The 21011-nt window shown below is 46.5% G+C and overlaps 1 protein-coding gene across 3 annotated transcripts; it reads right to left on the bottom strand.

The window, feature by feature from the left end:
* Positions 1-584: 584 nt before the first annotated feature.
* On the bottom strand, positions 585-20090 carry REEP6 (receptor accessory protein 6). 3 transcript variants are annotated; one of them, XM_054980808.1, is made up of 5 exons: positions 19907-20090; positions 11098-11191; positions 10056-10194; positions 6884-7052; positions 585-2307 (listed from the first exon to the last, which is right to left on the bottom strand). In XM_054980808.1, the coding sequence occupies exons 1-5, from the start codon at positions 20019-20021 to the stop codon at positions 2285-2287; spliced, it is 540 nt and encodes a 179-aa protein (XP_054836783.1). In that variant the 5' UTR covers positions 20022-20090; the 3' UTR covers positions 585-2284. The 3 variants fall into 3 exon arrangements, with proteins under 3 accessions (XP_054836783.1, XP_054836785.1, XP_054836784.1); XM_054980810.1 differs by lacking the exon at positions 19907-20090 and adding an exon at positions 15774-16052; XM_054980809.1 differs by lacking the exon at positions 585-2307 and having other exon boundaries at positions 6870-7052.
* Between the last annotated feature and the right edge of the window lie 921 nt (positions 20091-21011).

Below are 21011 nucleotides of genomic sequence, written 5' to 3'. Positions count from 1 at the left end.
GAGGTAGGTGGGGCCGAGAGAGCTCTGAAAGAGCTGGGACTGACCCAAGGTCACCTCGCTGGCTTCAAGCGGAGGAGTGGAGAATCAAACCTGGTCTCTCCAGATTAGAGTTCTGCCGCTCTTAACCGCTACATCAGGCCAGCTCTTCATCATCTTGTGACCTAAGCTTAGCTGAAAGTGATCAGTCAAGGTCACCGGATGAGCATCAGAGCGGAGAGGAATTTGAATTGTGGTCCAGCCAATCCTAGTGCAGCCACTATGCACTTCCTGTCCTCCTCTTGCTGGCCTTTAGAGGGAAGAGACTTCCCCGCTGGAGGTGTCACCAAGCTAGCTGGGATGGGGTTCCTGCTTTCCTCCCAATGGCCCCCCAACATTCCTCGGTGCAGCTGGTTTCAATTCCTCCCAACAACTCCAAACCCTGGCAAAGCATTTCTGCCTCTCCGGTGTCAGAGCAGCTTAGCAAACACAAGTCAGCGGCACCTCCCTTCTCACCGCAGGCTCATTTGCCATTCACAGGCATCATTCCATGTCTAAACCACTGCTGGGCTCTTCACACATTAAAGCCGAATGAAACCTAAAGAGAATCTTTAACCACGGCATTTAGTTTATTGCACAGAACTGATTCAACAAATCAAAGAACAGTAAACTCCATGAGCTGACGTCCCCCCACCCAAGACTCAGTAGCAGCCAGCCACCAATCAGAAAACAGAGAGAAGTTACACCATCAGCCTTCAGAGCAATTGTACAAGACAGAAAGCCCAAACTTCCTGAAACCTTCTCAAAATTCACATTTTCAAAATGGTTGCTGGCAAGTATTTTGCAACAGATTTTTCCTCCACCTCTCAAAATCTGGCAAACTCTGTTTCCCAAACTCAAGATTTGGCAAACTCTGTTTCCCATTGTGAACCCCGTTAAGGAAGTTCTGGTTGGGAAGAGAGCCGATGAATCAAATAGACAGGCAGCCCGCACTGAAATGCTCCGTTCGAAGCTTCCATGTATTCCTGAGTCACACAGTTAGGAGGATCAAAAAGAGTCCAGTAGCAGGAGGAGATCCAGTGCCAGTTTTTCCATTACCTTTCTAAAAGGCAATAAAAACTACGCTTGCAAACGGCACCTGAGAACATTACAAGAACAGCATCTGTAGGACTCCACTGAGTAAACAGAAACTTAGATGAACAGAACCTTGAGAACGTTAAAATCTTGCCATATTCGAAATACTCCATGCACACAATTACACTCCCTTGGGGGTGGGGGGGGGGGGAAGAGCTACGACTCTCCCAACGGAGAGTGTCCTGTCTAGCCGCGTTCCATTTTGGTGATGTGTAGTCACCTTCTCGAGACCAATGTGTAATAGCAATACTGCAAAATCTGCATTTTGAGAAGGCCTAAATGTATTTTTATGCCCCACCCCCCAATACTTTCAGAGATGGGAACAACTCCCATGCACAGTTTCAAAAGGAGGGGGGCTAAGTAGTATCAATATTACCCTTTGTCCCAGTTTTTTATTGTCTTCGATTGATGCTCCCCCACCACTCCGCCCTGTCGACCCCCAACGCATTCAACAAACATTTAACAGACTTCAGAAGAATTAAGTCAACCATTCCAGATCAGAGGGCAGAGGCAAAGTTAGGAGCTGCTTCCTTGTTTCAAATACAAAGCGGCTGGTTAGCAGGCCCTGCAAACGTCACTCACCTTTGTTTTGCAGGGATATTTAAAGGTTGCCGCTGAAAACGTTCTTGACTGCAGATCTATAACGGCAACAGCACTTGAGAGGGAAAGAGGAAGACGATCTAGGTGTCCCCTTGCCCTCTTCCCAGTGAACCATTTTTTAAAAACAGGGAAACACTTTTAGCTTCTTAAAGGGGTTCAATTGTTTACATTTCTGAACCGCACCCTTGTGGACTCCCACAGACCCTAAAAGCAGTGACGCCTCCTGCTGGATCTTAGGAAAACTATACGAGATCGCTTTGGGCGCCAGTGGAGAAGCAGCCAGCACTTCCTTTGGGGGAATGGGAAATAACACTGCTCGCTTGAAAAACCAAAATAACAGATGATTTCGCAAAGAATTTGCATTGGAAGTTGTGTTGCCAAAACATGGAGCAGAGGTGGGGGGAGAAGAGACCCGAGAGATGAGAAAAGAAGATGCCTTCATTCACAGGTGGGCAAGCACGTTTCTTTCTGTAGCTCATGGCAGGGAAAATCTAGAACTTCAGTCTTTTTTGGGGGGGTGAGGTTTGTTTTTTTTAAAAAACCAGTCATCACGTAGGTCTTCTTTTTCGAAGGCTCATTTCATGGCTTCTTTGGATACTGCAGGGAAGGGAAAAAAACACACACAATCAGAATAGCTGTAAATAAGAAGGAAGATTTGGAACCATTCAGGGCCTTCTCTGGATGCCACCTTGCAAATGGGCAAAACCAACAACTGCTCATACATACACATTCTCTATAGTGACGCCCACCTTATGGAAGGGGTGGCCACAGCAGATGAGGTCAGGAAAGCTCCCACTCTCCCCAGCATTTCACAAACTATGCAAAATGGAATTATTCAGTACAAACACAAATTATAACAGAATGCCTCCGGAGAATGCTTTAATGAAGCTGTCAACTCTACATTAATGGATGTAGTACATACTGTCTGTTGCTGTAAGTATGGCCCTACTATGCAATTTTTGCATCGTTTAACATGCCGTGTTAATGCTTATGCTTTAGTTCAACTGTTTTCAGATTTCTGCAATCCAAATCCTATTGCCTTGTTTCCTGGATGCCTCCTCTTATAGACAGTGTGTGATTCACTTTCAGTCTCAGAGAAAGCAGCAGTTTATAAATAATGTAAATAAATAAGTAGTAAGCTGGTTTCTTGGAACCAGAGCTTCTGTAGACAAACTGGCTTGAAGGCGAGGGGGCGGCCGTGGCTCAGAGGTTGCACATTAAAGATCCCAGATTCCATCCGTGGCATCTCCACCTTGAAAATGTCAGGTGAGGGTGGGCAGCCTTGCTCTGCCCGAGACCCTTGAGAGCTGCTGCCAGTCACATGAAAATGAGCTGGGTGGGCCATGGGGTTGGTCTAGTATAACAGTAGTTTTAATGTGCTGGAAAGCAAGAATCTCTTGCCTTTAGCCATGGCTAAAGGCAAAATACACCTGCACTGCGTACAGAAGGACTAATACTAGTTTTAAAAAAATATCTCTGGTAGCAGAAACTGCCTGTCAGAGTAAGCCACCCTGGGCAAGGCGGATCAATAGTCTGACTTGGGGTGAGGCAGCCTCATAGGTGTGTATATGGGCCAAAGTCTCAGAAGCTGAGCACACATCTTGCATGCAGAAGCACTGCAGTTCAGTTCCCAGGATTGCCGGCTAATCAGCCTCAGGGCCAAGCTAGAAGTGACGAATTACACATAGTGATCGAGTAGTGCGCAAGTGAACAGGGAGGAATACGTGCAAGTCTGTTCACTTGCCATTTCTAGTGTAATTTGTCACTTCTAGCTTGGCCCTCAGAGAGAGGAGCTGCCTAGAACCCCAGAGCCACCTCCCCTGACTGGCAGCCACGGCAAGCTAGATAGTCCAAAGGTCTGTCTCTGCAGAAGGTAACTTCTAGACTTGACCTTCTGGAGTCACGAAGAGACTAAAAATAGCCTCTGCCTCTCTCCTCCCCCCACCCCCAGATATCCCAGCCGGTGTGTTTCATTGGCAGGAAAGCACAACGCCTCTCTAATCCACTTTGCATGCTTTGGTTAAGCCAGAGCTGAGCTGAAGGGGCAGGTTTCTACTGGTTGTGTGTGTGTGTGTGCGCGTGCGTGCGCGTCGGACACAGTGAGAACAGAAAGGGAGTCACGAGATCTGATGTCACACCCATTTTGATGCACTTCTGATTGTGGTGGATGTCATATTTATTACAGCAACTTGACAGATGTCGGGGGGGATTACATAGTGCTTTAAAAAAAATCTCACACACAATCACAGTAAGCCACACAACAATCTTGTAAGGCAGGCCAATAATGATACTAAAAAATATGCCATTTCAAAGCACTTCCCGTAAGTTACCACACTTTTACAGCTACCTGAAAGGACAGTTGGAAAACATTCCAGGCTGGAACAGACGTGAGGCCAGCAATGGAGATTTCTTGGGGGTGTTCATGAATTTCCTTTTCACTCCAAACTGAACTGCTGCTTACCCATGTGAAATTGCACTTGGTCATAGCCATGTTTATGCCTTCTTGCACTGCACTCCCCCCAAATTTAGACCCCAAATTTAGACCGTCATCTCCTTGGGGCACTGCCCAGACTGATGTTTATGCTACTCTGGGAAAGCACCATGCATGAGGACGGTGGTTGATTATTCATTTTTAAAAGGACTTCTAATGAAATAAGTCTCTGCACTCCTGGAGCACTGCAGCCTTCCCAAAACACAGGTGTCAACTTGCTGCAATCCTTCCAAACAACCCCAGAGGTGGGCCCACATTGCTATTCCTATATTGCCAACTGGGAGACAGCAGCAGAGAAAGAATGTCTGTGCCAGAGACGAGACTGAATCCTCCTGGATCACAGCTCAGTCTGTCTGCCACTCTATCTTTCTGGCATTTGTTACATTTTGACACTGCACTACACCAATGAGTTTCCCCTGGCACCTGGGACTCTCTTGCCTGCCTACTGTTTCGGCCTTCCTGGTCTCTCCAATTTGAGCTTCAAGATTCACAGTTAGTCGTGGCTATTTTTTAAAAAAAAATATTTTGTTTAACTTATATCCTGTCCTTCCCGCAAGTGGGCACAGGGTGGCTTCCAACAAAAATATACAATTAAAACATACAATAAAAATCCAGGTGCTTCTAAACAATCAGGCTACTACAAAATCTCTATAAGCCACAGGCGCCGCCATGATGGAAATCCAGTGCTGGCCCCTAATCAAAGCCCCAGTGAAACATCTCTGTCTTGCAGGCTCTGCAGAACTTGTAAAAGGTCCCGCAGGGCCTGGATCTCCATTGGGAGAGTGTTCCACTAGGCTGGGGCCAGGGCAAAAAAGGCCCTGGCCCTAGTCAAAGCCAGCCAAATGTCCCTTGGGCCGGGGGCCACCAGAAGCTGCTTATCTGGCGAGTGCAAGGCCTTGCAGGGGACATAATGGGAGAGGCAGTCCCATAGCACCAACCCTTGACTTCGATCCGCAGCTGTGTGAACAGAGCTGTGCTTAAGGCAGGTGAATCCTTCCCCAATGCAGTCTACTCTGCCACTTCCATGGAGGTCTTGCAGGGTGGGGGCAATGTGAGTTTGCAGCAGAAGGAGAAAACTGACAAAAATCCTCCTCTTCTCCACTGCAAACTGAAGGTGCTGTTCTATCGGAGGAACGGCCATGGCACTTGATGAGGATTAAAGCCTTTGTACTGAACCCAAGGTTTCTAATCGGATAACAGGCCATTTGCGGTTGAAGCCTTTGGTCCACTTTCTTTTATCAAATACTTGGCTTCTAACATTCAGAAGTTTGCTCTCGTTTCTCCAGCGCAACGGCCTCGAGAAAGGCAGACAAGACAATGGGAAGTCAGGCCTGCCAGATCAAATGTTATGCTAAACAAACCTGGCTTGTAAGACGCTTCAAGCCACGGATTCCAATTTACCAAAGGTTTGCCCATTTATGCACATTCACCACCAAGCCACAGATGGGCTTCCTTCTTCAATGCATTTTGGCACAACGTCTGAAAACAGCAGACTAGTGCACTCAAAGTATATAACCCACAAAGTGTCAGGGACTAGATTTTCATCTTCCAGAGAGGCCTCCCTCCGCAACACACACACACACCCAGCAGAATGAATCTCTCCCCTGATTGCCATGAAATGCTGCTCCTGGAAGACAGGAAGGCCATGAGAAGCAACATGGGGAAGGGGTCCTGCAAAGGGAAGGGGAAATTGGAGGAAATGGCTAACTTAGTCGGGATCCAGCCCAGCTTCTGCTACAATTGATGTGCATCTCCTCCCAATCCATTACCAATATTGCACACACAAAACAAGGATAACACATTACAAAAAGCAACAGCAATATGATTGCACACATGCCCCCGCTTCTACGGCAGTTCACCAACCCACACTATTCCCGTACAATAGGTAAAGCACCTCACCATGGAATCTTGGCACAAGCATGCATGTGATCACAACGAGACTAATTTTTTTTAGTGAGAAACATTACTGTGTGCACTGATTGTGTGGGGGTGGGGGTGGGGGTGGGGGGAGAGAGAAATTATCTGCAACCTTTGTCAAGCCACTCATTCCCAGCTATCAGCACTAAGCTTGAAAATGGAAAAGTGGAACAAAGCAGTTTCCTCTTCGTTCCGCTTTGGATATGAGAATCCACACACCCGCGGAGTGTCCCAGCGTTGCGCTAAATGTTCGCTAAACACCCGGAAATCAGAAATTGCGCTAGAAAGACGCTACACTTCCGGGTGTTTAGCGAACATTTAGCGCAACACCAGGACGCTCCGCGGGTGTGTGGATTCAGCCCAGGAAATATGGAACTTCAAAATCCAGGGAGCAATTTGAAAGCATTCCAATCTTCTAAAAGAAGAAGGGCCCTGTCCTCGAGTCATGGCTAAGATTTCCCATAGTCCAGCATTACCAGGTTGCTTCACCCATCCTCGCAAGACAACCTGGTTTCTGGACAGCCCTGCTGGTTTGATAATTCCTGACGTACTGCAAAAACGAAGTTTTACATGTAGAAGGTTCCAGCTGCCTAAACAGGTTTTTAGAAACTTAAGTGGCATCCATAAATCCTGAAGGATTGGAGTGGTCAGGTGCCTATCAGGTGCCCTGTGCTTCTGCATCTTTGGTGACACTGCATAGCATCCTTGTTTGCACATTTCAGGTCACCCTGTTCTGCAGAACCGTCTCATCTCAAGCTGGCCTACCTTCCCTGGAAGCTGCAGAGGCTACGTTGAGGGCTCTGCCGCTAAGGTCACTTAGGACGTTGTCCACTGTCTGGTGGTGCTTCAGGAACCACGGACGGATGAAACCACGGTAGAGAAACTGGGAGCCGTTCCACGAAACGGGAGCCATGCACCATACCAAGAAGAGACACTTGGAGAGAATTGGGAGGTAAGGAGTGGGGAGAGAAGAGATGTTGAAAGAAGAACTGGGAACTACAGATTTGAGAATCCAACAGTGGGCCCTCCGTAGCAATTAAATGAGTACTCTTCTCCAAGGATGCCTGTCCATTATCTGCACACCAAACCGTACACAATGCTGGGAGATCTGGGACCGGATCCCCAGAAGGACGTTTCATAAAGTGAAAAGCCATTTGTCTGCTGGCTCTTCTGTTCTCTTCTTTTTTGCTCCTCTGTCCCGACAATCTTTGTTATATAAATAGTACTGTTGTTGCTAATGCTAATAATAAATCTTATCACTTCTTTTGCATACAGCACCATTTTAATGGCTGATTCACACATTACCAAGTCCTCATGTTCCCCACATGTCCAGAGGATGGGGAGGTTTAAATCCCCACACTTGGGCCCTGATCTGAATCTGGTCCGCTCATGCTTGGAAAACGAATTCCAAGCCTGGAACTTCCAGCTCACATCTAATCGACAGGACTGGGGCAGACATGGTTTTGGTTTTGACCTATAAAGCCCTTAGCAGACAGGGACCAGCATACCTGTGGGACCACTTTTCACTGTATGTACCCCAGAGAGTGCTTAGATCAGCTGAGAAACCATCTATCGGTGGTCCCTGGCCCCAGGAAGCTTAGACTGGACTTGACCAGAGCCAGGGCCTTTTTGGTCCTGGCTCCAACCTGGTGGAACTATCGGTAGATACAGGGGCCCGCCAAGATTTTTTATCCTTTCAGTTGTTCTGCCAGGCATATGGTTGAGGCCAGTCCTGTATCCCTCTGGGAACCTCCCTGCTGGTCTTTTATCTGGGAAGGGGCAGTATAGTATCTTGGCCCCTCATATGAGTTGTAGGGGGGTAGAAATGATGGTTTCCTCCCCCCACCGTACACTGCTGGCAGGGGTGGGCTGCACTAAGTTACTGCTCTGCACTGCGGTTTTATTATAACTGATGCTGTTGTTGATTCTATTGTGATTTTAATATGTATTGAAATTGTCGTAACCCGCCCTGAGCTCAGTTGTGGGGAGGGTCGGCTAGAAGTTTAATGAATGAATGAATGAATGAATGAATGAATGAATGAATGAATGACATGGAGGAAGGAACACGAGGAATTTTTAACATGTGACTCAGCCCTGATCCAGTTCAGGTGCCAATGTATCCTGTGTTGTCATTTAAGACTTTTCAGAACTGTAGACTTTGGGGGTTCTCTGTGTACCTTGAAATATCTATTTGCTCCGTCCTCTTCCCTGTTTTCGTTTCTCTACTGAACATGCAGCCCGGTGAAGCATTCTGAGGAACTCGGAAGCTGGCCAATTATGTGATATTTTGAGTGATTCTAATAGACCATCACTTCCACTCGCATTTGAGTACCAGGCCAAGACACATTTATTGATCCAGGCTTTTGGATCAAATGTTAACCTAGCCATTTGCTCTACATCACATTATCCATATCAATGCAGGATGCAGTAGAGATCTTGGTTTGCTGCCTGTTGGCTGTGGTCAAATGGCCAGAAGTGAACAAACTGGAAGTGATGCTGGTTGGGAAGGCAGAGATCTTGAAGGGCGCTGCACATTACCCATTTTCAATGGCGTTTGTCTGACCCTTGCAGACTCAGTTAAGAGCCTGGGGGTTATACTAGATCCAGCTCTGCTGCTAGAAAAGAAAGTCACAGCAGTGGCAAAAAACATTTTCTACAAGCTCAAAACTAGCCTGGAAGAGGGTCCCTACCTCGAAACAGCCAGTCTGGCCACCTGGATCCATGCCATGGTAACATCAAGACTTGGTCTAAAACATTGCAGCTTGCTTATTATCAGGAGCTAGGAGGACCATGAATATCACTCCCATTCTGCAGTCACTCCATTGGCTGCCTATATACTACTGGGCTCAATTCAAGGTATTGGCTATCACATACAAAGCTTTCCATGGCCTTGTTTCATCTTATCTACAAGCCTCCCTATATTCCACCACATCCGCTTTACTCATCTGAACAAGGCCTTCACATGGGCAAAATCAACAGCTGCTCGAACGTGTGCCTTCTTGGGAGTGGCTTCCACTTTATGGAAAGCCCTGCCTGAAGAGGTCGGGAAAGCTCCCACTCTCCTGGCCTTCCACAAACTCTGCAAAACTAAATTATTCCAGAGAGCTTTACTCAGATAGGAGGGCTGTACTGTAAGGACGTGTTCTCAAAGAGTTGCATAAGTAAGGAGATAGGGACTATAGACTTTACTACTATGTACTGTTTGTTGATGTCAGTATGACCGTACTGGATAGTGTCTGTGTTGTTTAATATGTCAATCTCAGGATTGCTTACGCTCTGTTTTAGCATTTCTTCAATTCTGCATTGGATTCTTGATAGTTTTAAATATCTGCAATTTGCATAATTTTATATACAGTGTTTGAAAATGACTGCACTGATTTACACTGTGGAATCATCCTGGAGTGCCAGTAAGAAAGACAAGAGTATACCTAATGAAAATAAATAAAATAAATATTGAGCTTGGTCTAGCTTCTCACCTGCTGATGTCCTTACGGCCTGCTTTTTTCAAATCAATGATTGGTTTACATGACTGATTTTAGTGAAGGACTGCTGATTTTAGCATACATATTGGTACAGTTTAAAGACTATGTACGTGGTTTACTGAAAAGTTTTTAAACCATTAAACGTGTGTGTCATTTTAAAATGTCTATCATTTGTCATTGGGGATTCATTGGTCAATTGCTGCGAGCAAGAGACAAGAATAAGGCAGCTAAATAAATACCGCATACTAAATACTACTAAATACTGCATACTAAATAAATAAATTAATTAATTGTTTTACAAGCCCAAGAAAAAAATGTAATGAGAATTTCAGATGGATCTCTAGAAACTAATGAAATTTATGCACAAGGCCCGGTGGAAACTCACATTTCAACTAAACCCGTTTTTTTGTTTGCCCGTCCCATCTTTCCCTGTAGCTTCCTGATTCTCTGCTTACCTTGCCAGCATAGTAAAATGGGAACCAGTACAGGAAGGTGTCGGAAAAGAATTCAGCAACGCTGAAGAGGCCATAGACCACCCAGTAGGTCAGCCACATTGTGTCATCATCCTTGGTGGAGCTCTCAATGGCTTTGATGCTGAATCAGCAATCAAGAGAGGAGGACAAAGTCAGGCCGAGAAGATTAAATCCACCCCATTCCCCAAATTTTGGTAATGCTTTCGATTTTGCAAAGATCGGTGTAGTCTTGTTGGGGTCAGACGGCAAGAAGATCAGTTTCTCTCTGTCTAACCTACCCCTTGTTGCGAAGATAAAATGGGAGAGCAGAGACGTCACCCCGAGCTCCTTAGAAGAATGGATGGGATAAAAGCGTTACCAATAAAGAAATAGATGGCTCTATTTGGCCTGGATTATCTCATTCTGCTTCCCAGCATGGCCAAATCCCATAAGAAATCCCCCCCTCTATTATCTTGGGAATCCCATTGCTGACCCGTAACTTCTTTTCTGGCAGAAAGACGCTGTATGTGCATTTCATTGCTAGTTAAAGTTGCCAACTGATCAGGAAACCAAACATTTACACAGTGCCTGATTGGTGCCTTTCATTTCCAAGCAGGCTGGTCAAATACCAAAGACAAGCCCGGTTTCCCCCTTCCCCAAAATGTTAAAAAAAGCTATATTCAAGAGGTGAAAAGAAGAAATTCTTCTCTCCCCTTCCCAGATCTCTCAGAGGCTCCATTCCACCAAGCAAGATGGTCACGTGGTTGTAAATTGCTGGCTAGCAAGTGAGCAGTTCTCTGTTTCTCTATTTTATCTGCACCACTGTCCTGTGAGGTAGGTCACAGAGAGAGAAAGACTGACTTTCTGGTCAGCCGTGGAATTCATGGCTGAAGAGATTCGAACCCAGGACTTTCTGCCTTAGTCCAGTACTTGGTTCACAATACCATACAGGCCTCTTCCAGGACTGCTTCTGATGCATAATTCCCAAGACAAAACAGGAACAAGCCTGAGAAAAGAAAATCTGGTTTTCGAAACGGACACTTACGAGACGTAAGCTGGATAGGTGAAGCCAATGAGATTGCAGAGGAGAGAAGCCCCATATCCAAACATCAGGTAGAGTCCCAGGAAACCAATGAAGCCTGTGGAAGTTGAAGGGAGGTTGTTGGCAAAGAGGTATAGAGAATTCCTTCATTATTTAATGCATTTTGTTTGACCCAGGCTGGCCATAATTAAAAGCGTCCACAAGGCCACGCCCTCAAAATCTAAGCAAGCTGAGCACCAGCTGCTTAAAAATAGGGACCCTCTTGCAAAGCCCCCTATCTCTCAACAAAGATGAGCCCCCATCCCACAGTACCGCTGCACATTGCTCAAGCCTTGAATATAACAGTCTGGCTATTTTAACCTCTCCTCAACTCAATTAAAAGCCAATTTAAACCAAATCCATTTTTCAAGTCCATCTTGCAGTATGTTCTCAGTTCAAACTATACCACTGCAGTGAATTAAATGGCAGGCTGGGCACTGCATGCGTTCATGAATGCACATATAGGGTTGCCAACCTTCAGGGGCCTGGAGATCGCCTGGAATTACACCCGATCTTTTCTGGAGGAAATGGCTGCATCGGAGGGTGGAATCCAGCATTATATCTCATTGAGGATATATATCCCTCCCCAAATCCCGCTTCCCCCAAACTCTACCCCCAATCTCCAGGAGTTTCCTAACCTGGAGTTGGCAATCCAAATCAACAGACTTGTGAGCTGAGATAAAAGTCTTTCCTTTCCTCTTTCAGAGTTTTCACTTCCAGAGACATGGTCTCCCTCATAAACAGGGCTTTTTTCTGGGAAAAGAGGTGGTGGAACTCAGTGGGTTACCCTTGGAGAAAATGGTCACATGGCTGGTGGCCCCGCCCCCTGATCTCTAGACAGAGGGGAGGCTGCTCCAGCGGCGCGGAGGTCAATCTAAACTCCTCTCTGTCTGGAGATCGGGGTGGGGCCACCAGCCATGTGACCATTTTCAAGAGGTTCCGGAACTCTGTTCCCCCGCGTTCCCCCTGAAAAAAATCCCTGCTCATAAAGCTATTCAGACATAGTGTATGTCTATTTTCTTTTAAAGTCAGTTTCTTCCATTACAAGGTTTGATCTTGCAAGTCTGGTTCTGCAATGTTCAGCTTTCAGAGGTCATACAAAGTGCTTTGTTTTTATAGGTCTTTCTCCCTCCACGGATCATGGGGCATACATCGTTCTCCCATCTCTCAGTTTATTCTTACAACAACTCTGCGAGGCTAACAAAGAGATTAACTTGTCCAAATCCACCTAGTGAGTTTTTAGTAAGTTTCATGGCTGAGTAGGGATTTGAACTCGGGACACACTAACCTGGTGCCAGTTCTGACTAACAGTCTCCAGACCTTGGACACAGAGGTCTTCAAGCAGCCAATCCCACCCCTTCGAGTTGCAAAATCCCATTGCTATTTGCACTACTTTGCAAAACCCTTAAATAGAATTTGAAGAGCATACTATCATATTTAGTTCAATTAGGAACAATAACTTGCGAGCAGCAGTTGCATTAGTTAAGTACATGTGTTAATTTAATTAAGTTCCCTTTATGAACTGGACTTTCCGTCTCCCCAAAAATTTACCTAGGGCGCTGGCTGGTCTCTTGTCCAGTGGACAGGATGGCTTTACAATTCTGAAAAGGCCTCCCGAAAAATAGCACTCTATTTAAAAAAAAAAAATTGAGTGGATCTGAATTTATTTTCTGTTGGGAATTTTGCAAAAGCCTCCAAGACAAACCTGAGCAATGAGATGTTGGGAGGCTGCGAATGGAGGACTAGAAATTGATGCCTTAGAGAATCTTAAATGGAGGAGACGATCATCTGGGTCCTAGCTAGAGGTGGGCGTGAATCGTAATACACATTAAAATTCAGCACGAACTGGGCTGGTTCGTGGTTTGTGAAAACACGGTTCATGGGGCCGCATTTTCCACTAACTATGACTTTTTTGGCCCGTTTGTGTGAGTCGTGAGCGGTTTGTGAAGCCAGATAGGCTGGTGCCGCTGATCCATTAATTCCCACGTGGGGTGTGTGAAACTGACAGCCCCGTTCTTCTGCTGCCCACGAGCGGCAGGAGAAGGGGACTGTCTGTTTCAAATGCCCTGTGCTGGGTTCAGCCAATCGGCTGAAGGCGGCGCAAGGTGTGTGAAAGTGACAACCCTTCTCTCCTGCCACACGCGAGTGGCAGGAGAAGGGGGTTGTCACCCCCCCCCCCGCCATGCTGGGTTCAGCCGATTGGCTGAAGCCGGTGCAGGGTGTGTGAAAGTGACAGCCCCTTTCTCCTGCCACCCGCAAGTGGCAAGAGAAAGGGGGCTGTCTGTTTCAAATGCCCCACGCTGGCTTTACCCGATCGGATGAATCCGGCGTGGGCTGTTTTGAAAGTGACAGCCTTCTCCTGCCGCTTGCAAGCGGCAGGGGAAGGCTGTGACTTTCAAACACCCTGTGCTGGTTTCACCCGATTGGATGAAGCCTTCTCCTGCCACTTCCGGGTGAAAGGAGAAAGGGGCTGACAGTTTTTAAACACCCTGTGCTGGCTTCAGCAGTGGCGCCAGGTGTTTGAAATGCCACGAACTGATTCGTGAACCACGGAAAGTCCATGGAAGTTCATGGTTTGCGGAACGTGACGAACCACGAATCACGTGGTTCATTTTTTTTGATTCGTGCCCATGTCTAGTCCTAGCACGCAGAAGGATGAGACCAGAACAGGGTGACAAGGTAGATTATGCCACTTCAAGACTGCAGCCAAAAGTTTGCAAAGTTCCTATCTTTGTAAATAGCAGGATTTGGGTATATCCTGAAAATCTTTGGTCTCTAAAGTGCCATTGGACTCAAATCCTGCTATTCTACTGCAGACCATCATGGCTACCTACCTGAAACTATCTTTGTAAGTAGAAAACCAGCACAACAAGTGAAAGAGCAGGCTTCTAACCTCTCTCCTTGCTGTGCTTGTTTGTTTTTTTTTATTTGCAGGGAGTTTTTAAAATGGGGAACAATATGAAAGCAAATCTCTCCCACCTACAGTCTGGAGGCATGAGCCATTTTACACCTCTCTCCCCTTGATTTTATATAGCCAGCACCTTAGCAGTAGGAGACTAGGCTTAAAATGGATCAGAACCAAACAAGAAAGGAGACGAGATCCTTAGTTTGTTCATTTATACAGTACACTGCTTGCATCTCCAATGTATCCTCACAAAAAGCCTGTGAAGTATGACAGCAGCATCAACAACTGTATTTATATACTGCTCTTCTAGGTAGATTAATGCTTAGTGAACAAAGTCAGTGTTATTATTCCCACAATATATCTGGAGGGGGGACTGGGGCTGAAAGGAGTGGCTGACCTAATACCCCTTTTTGATGTTATGGCAGTAGTGGAATTCGAACCAGCAGAGCGCTGATTCTCAGCCCAACCTCCTAATCACTTGAACATCCATGGCAGATCAAACCTGAGTCTCCCAGACCCTAGTCCAACCCTTTAACCATTACACTACTAGTAGGTTGCAATTAATGTGTGCAAGGCAAACAGAGCTGAAATCAAGTAAAACAAGAGATCAAAAGTCTCCCCCAATATCAGTTTCAGCATTCCAATAACCCCTCCCATAAACACAGTATATATTTGCAAACGAAAGCAATGCCTGTGTTCAAAACTGGGCTTCTCTGAACTCACCAACTTTTGTTACTTTTCCCATTTAAAGGGCCCATTTTGTAAACACAAGCCAACATAAGCCTTTCCAACCTCGCACAGCAGCAAGGGGGGGACCACAGAGGGTAGCCATGCCCTACCCAAAACAAAACAAAACTGCTGGAATAATGCTTGATAAGGGAGGAGGGATGAACTTCCATTCACCCGCCCCCAAAGATCAAGAAATTATCTCAGCAGAATGAGTTAAGGAATCAGTAACCATCAAAGGCAAAGTCCACACCAGCTGCAAAGCGAGCCAGGAAAACAATTGGAACTATTTTCTGTGTCCATTGATCAAGAGTGCAGAGGGCAAGGGCAATGCAGAACTCAGTTTTAAACACACACACACACACACACACACACGAGTCCACATGTTCAAACTGTCCCGATTTACTAAAGATGTGCCCAACTTCTGGGTCCCAGTGCATCACAATCCCAGCCCATTGCTTTCTGCTGGGGGAGCGGGGAGAACCTTAGTAACATTTTAAATGCAAACTTCAATTCCCTCCCCAGTGCCTCTCAAAATTATACTTCTGAGTAGCACATGCACCGGCATGCACCTTCACAAGATCCATGCTGGAGGTATAATTTGAACTGTGAGAAGGTATTCTGCAGTTGTGGCTTCTCTCATACCTTTAAAACAGATATACACTCAGCTTCTAAATCAATAGAGGAGAGATGACCGCACAGTAAGTGAATCCAACATACAACAATCAGAGTATAGCTTCAGGTTTCTGTAATCGGAAGAGCCTTTAGTAGCATATAGGAAAAGGTTGCCAACATATAAACATGGCGTGGGGGCTGAGCTGCCACCATGCATCTGCCTGTATCTACATGACCCTCTTTTCTCCCTTCCAAAACTCTCATTCCTTCCTTGGTAGGGGGCTTGGAGACTTCCCGGGTCACAAGTCCCTAAACCCTCTGTAGCTGCCTGGGCGGGGGGTGGGGGGTGTCTGACTCTAACCAGCTTTCAGACCCACAAAGTTAGACTGCTTACCTGCCTCCTGTTTGTAAGAGGAATTATAATCAACCAGGCAGAGAATCCACTGCCATACACGCGCACAGATATAATGCAACATCCTGGCTTTCTGGCAAACCAGACCAACCTGTCTGGGACCTCCCCAGGCAAAGACATCAGCTCATTTGCTTTCTCCATTTTCTGCTTCTGCTTTTTGCCTCTCTTAGGCACGGAAAGATCATCCCTGGTTTCTTAGCAGAGCTGAACTTATACTCCTGAAGGCTTGCAATCTACTTAAGGCTGGAGGGCTGCCAACCTCCAGGTGCCACCTGGAGATCTCCTAGAATTACAGCTGCTCTCCAGATAACAGAGAGCAGTTCCTCTGGAGAAAATGGATGAGGGTGGACTTAAGGCGTTCTACCCCTCTGAGGTCCCTCCCCAAACTCCACTCTCCCAAAGCTCCACCCCTTAAATCTCCAGGAATTTCCTAACCTGGAGCTGGCAACCCTACTTGACCATTTTTTTTTAAAACAAATCTACTTTCATTCCTTGTCATACAAACCATCATGTTAAATAAGTGGCACCAAAGTTTAAAAGTTGATTAAAAAAAACTTCACATCACCCCTGCTTATCAAACCAATGGTCCCTCTAGCCCAGCACTCTGCTTCCAGCAGAGGCCTGTTGGATACCCCAGAGGCAGAGATGCCGAAGCCTCCCCTGCTATTACAGAGAGGTTCTATCGGTGATCACAACAACAACAAAAAAGCCATCCATAGATCTATCTTTCAGGACTTTTAAAATCATCACTATCTCCAGCAGCAGCAATTTCTACAACTGAATGATGTGTTGTGCGAAACCACATTTCTTCTGCCCTGCATGCTCTCTCACTGCTTTTCCACAGCTGCTGCCTTCTGTATCTGCTCAACCCTCAACGGAAAAAAATGTACCTTACAAAAATGTGTTTCTCTTGGTTGTCTGAGTATTTCTTTACTTCATTGAAACCTGACGTTTCTCCCTAAGGAGGACACAAAGTGACTTACGACATTCTCTCGTGCTCCATTTTATCCTCACAACTGTCCTCTCAGGTAGTTTAGGTTTGAGAGTATGTGACTGACCCAAGGTCATCCAGATAGCTACCATGGCAGAATAGGGACTTGAACCTGGTTCTCCCGGATCCTAGTTCGACCCTCTAACCACTGCACCACACCGGCTGACCAATTCTTGGATACATTCAAGACTAAACAACAAATCTGTAAGAGCATGGGTTGTGATAAATACCTCATCCCAGACTGTGGGAGCCCCTGGTTGATCTGCCAAGTCGTATGTGAAGGTGTATTTGCCTCAACAATGGGGAAGTCAGAGGGGCTGGGCAATGAAATGGCCCCTGACAAGAGACAGGGCCCTCTTGCCATGGTGACAGTAATGTGGTTCTTGATATCTAAAATTGTTTATTTACTTCATGTATATTGCACTTTCCTCCACCATGGGAACCCAAAGCAGCTTACATCATTCTCTTCTCCTCCATTTTATCCTCACAACAACCCTGCGAGGTAGGTTAGGCTAAGAGTGTGTTGACTGTCTGGCCCAAGGTCACCCAGGAGCTTCCATGGCGGAGTTGGTATTTAAACTCGAATCCTCCAGATCCTAGTCTGAGAGGCTTTGCTCTCTCCAAGACGCCAGTTTAGCTCATTCTGCCAGGCTCCCAAAGGTGAACACATCCATCAAATGTTCTACATTGGATTGCAAGTATTTTGTGCATTCTTGCACTGCCATCTGGGAACTGTAGTTCCATTTGGCTAGTTCTGAGCATGTGCCTGTACGATGGCTGTCACCAACCATTCAAATGCAGTTGAGAGCCTGGGGCATACATAGCCCAAGCAAGTCAGTAACTCATGTGTGTATGCCAATGGTGACTACCTGGCTGGACACCACACCAAATGCTAGCTGTGCAGCTGCAAGACTCCTTGGAATGCTGTTTACTTTCAGCCAAGTCGAGCATCCCACATGCTTGCGCTGATGACCTGCTTGCCATTCCAAATGACCACTGAGAGCAGAGTTAATTTTGATTTTCCAACAAATTATAAGGAGGTCCAGTGGGGTAGTCCTGTGAGAACAACACTCTCCTTTTGTGGAGGGGGAGAAATTGAACCAGGAAGAGGGGAAGAGAAGCCAGTGAAATTAGCAACCCTTGAAAGATGCAAAGATGTATTGTTAAAACATATGACTTATAATTTAGCCAAGAAATAGGGAAATAGGCAAGGGGGAGGCAAGAACCGATGGAGGAGGATCTAGATAGAACAAAGAGAAACATACAGGTAATTGGGGGGGGGGGTAAATAGCTGACCTGAGCAACCTCCCCTCCCTCCTGGTTTGCAAGCTTTCATTTTAACCCTGGGTGGATGGGTGAGCCATAATTACTGAGGGCGTTAGTTTGCACATGCTCATTAGTAGGTCTATTAGCAGAGCAAAAGCCCTCATATTGAAAAGGGTGGGAAGAACTTAAACTTAAAGCCAGGCTATACTGAATTAAAGAACTTATGTCTCCCATCCCCAAGAAGGAACAAGAACATTTCTGAGCATGTGCAGAGCTCCTCACCTCTGAACACTGTAAGCCATACGACCACCAGTGATTGGGAGCGATTAATAATTGTTTTGCTATTAACAGAGCCTCTTTAACTAGGGTTGTTGTCAGCCTCCAGGTGGTGGCTGGAGATCTCCTGGAATTACAACAGATCTCCACGTGACAGAGATCAGTTTCCCTGGAGAAAATGGCTGCCTTGGATGGTGGACTCTATGGCATTATACCATTCGGAGGCCCCTCCCCTTACCAGCCCTGCCCTCTCCAGGCTCCACCCCACAAATCTCTAGGAATTCCCCAACCTGGAGCTGGCAACCCTATCTTTAACAATAGAGCCATGCAGCACAGTGCAGTTTCCTAGGCAGAGAAGATGCAACCAGCCATCTGCCCCAAAGAGCTTACAGTTTTAAAAGTGACACTGATGGGGTGGAGTGAGAGATGGAGGCAGGTAAGCAATATGGTGGGTAGAATGAAGACTCATTAGCCACTGGCTGCCAAAAACCAGGACATCTGAGCCCCAGAAACTGAGAAATTAAACACCAACAGGCTTCCTATTCCAGTTCTGCTAAGGCTACATTGCTCAGGAGTAAGAACATGTCCAGGGTCTTGAATACCATAGACAAGCTCTTAGCCCCAGAGCCTATTTTTCCCCAAGGGGAAAATAAATGCTTCTGAGCAAGTCCAGAACCCCTTAGCTGAACAGCTTGCCCCCCCCCCTCCAAGAAACAATGCCTCTGAGCAGGCATAAAGTCTTTAAACCACAGACCCCTCCTTTTTTCTTTTTACAATGAGAAACAAAGTTTCTAAGCAATCCTCTAGCTTCAGAGCCTATTTACTCCCAAGGGAAACTATATTTCTGAACAGTTCTTTAACCCCAGGATCTCCTTTCCCCAGAAAAGAGAACTGATGCTTCTTAAGAAGCTCAGAGTCCTTCATCTCCAGGTTGGGTCACCAGCTCCAGGCTGGGAAATTCCTAGAGATTTGGGGGTGGGGGTGGGGTGGAGCCTGGAGAGGGTGAGGTTTGGGAAGGGGAGAAACCTCACTTAGATATCATTTATTTATTTATATTCCACCGTTCTCACTGAGACCCAAGGAAGATGACACAGTGCAAGAGAACATAGTATAATCGACAGCTAGGCCGTTTACTGAGCAAAATGCGAGATGATCAAGTTAGGACATTCAACAAACTGATGCAAAAGAGTATGGTATCTAATAGAAAATTCGAAAACAAGCATGAAGCCAAACACAGAGACGAAACCTTTCCGAAACAAAGCACAACTAATTAACACGTCCTCTTTATGCTATAGAGATCACCCTCCAAAGCAGCTATTTTCTCCAGGGGAACTGATCTCTGTAGCCGAGAGGTCTGTTGCAATTCCGGGAGATCTCCAGCTACCACCTTGAGGTTGGTAACTGAAGCCCCAGGACGTATTCCTTCCCTCCCCGTCCTCTCTTGAGAAAAAGGGATGAGTTACACTTTTCTAGGTTTTAGGAGCAGAGCAAGCTTGTTTCCTGACGCTTACGACCCGTTCCAGAACTTCATCTTCCCGGGGAGCCCGGGGGGTGGGGGCGCGGACAAGGCAAAACAGCTCACCTGCGGCCAGGTAATAACGCTTAACGCCGCTTTTGGCTTCCAGGTGACCCAGGAGATCACCCAACAAGCCTGGCCGGTTCAGAAACTCCTGGAAGCTCTGCTGCATGGCGCCCATCGCAGGTCCTCTGGTCGTTGGACTGCCAACTAAAGAGAGAGGAGGACGCCGCGGCTAGATCCGCTTAGAGCTAACGGTGGGTAGGCCGGGCAGGCCACGCCTCTTTCAGCTACGGGGGCGTGGCGGACAGGTGGCACGTCATAGCGGACAGGTGCTCAGCCAGCAGGTAACCTCCACCTGGTTCCTTCCTGCAGCCAAGAAGGGAGGGAACAAGAATGCCTTTGAAGATATGCAGGGCGCCCAGAGACGCAATTGTTGTCTTAGGGCACCATTCCAGACCTTTTTTCCGGGGATAAAAACACGGGTGCAGGTCCTAGGCATGCTTACTTGAGAGAATAATGATGATGATGATGTAGGTTCCCATCTTCCAGGTGGTGGCTGCAGATCTCCCGGAATTACAACTGATTTCCAATATTTTGGGGACAATAGCACTGACTTTGTTCACCGCTCAGGATAAACCCTAATCTGCCTGGAAGAGCGGTATACAAGTGAACAGGTGTTATTGTTATCATCCAGGTTGGAAAATTCCAGATTTTGGGGGTGGTGCATGAGGAGAGCAGGTTTTGGGTATAATGCCATAGAGTTCATCTTCCAAGACAGCACTTTTCTCCAGGGGAACTGATCTCTGAGGTTGCCAGCCTCCAGGTGGTGACTGGAGAACTCCTGGAATTACAACAGATTCCCAGGCCGCAGAGATCAGTCAGTTCCCCTGGAGTATAATGTATGGCATTATGCCCTCCCCTGCCCTCCCCAACCCACCCTTTTCAGCCTCTAACCCCCCCCCCCCCCAATCTCCAGGAATTTCTCAATTTGGAATGGACAACTCTATTAGCAGCTAGGGAAAAATTATATTAATTAGGTTTTTGGCCATGTTTTCAAACTCTTTCGTCCGTTGCCATTCACATTGGGACAGTAGGGTATATCGATTCAACCAAGCAATAAAGAATTATGTTCTGGGGGGGCCAAGCCATGAAATCCCACAACTCATTG

The sequence above is a fragment of the Eublepharis macularius genome, chromosome 5 (genome assembly GCF_028583425.1).
Source record: "Eublepharis macularius isolate TG4126 chromosome 5, MPM_Emac_v1.0, whole genome shotgun sequence".
Lineage (NCBI taxonomy): Eukaryota > Metazoa > Chordata > Lepidosauria > Squamata > Eublepharidae > Eublepharis > Eublepharis macularius.
This window is presented reverse-complemented; position numbering and strand designations above follow the sequence as displayed.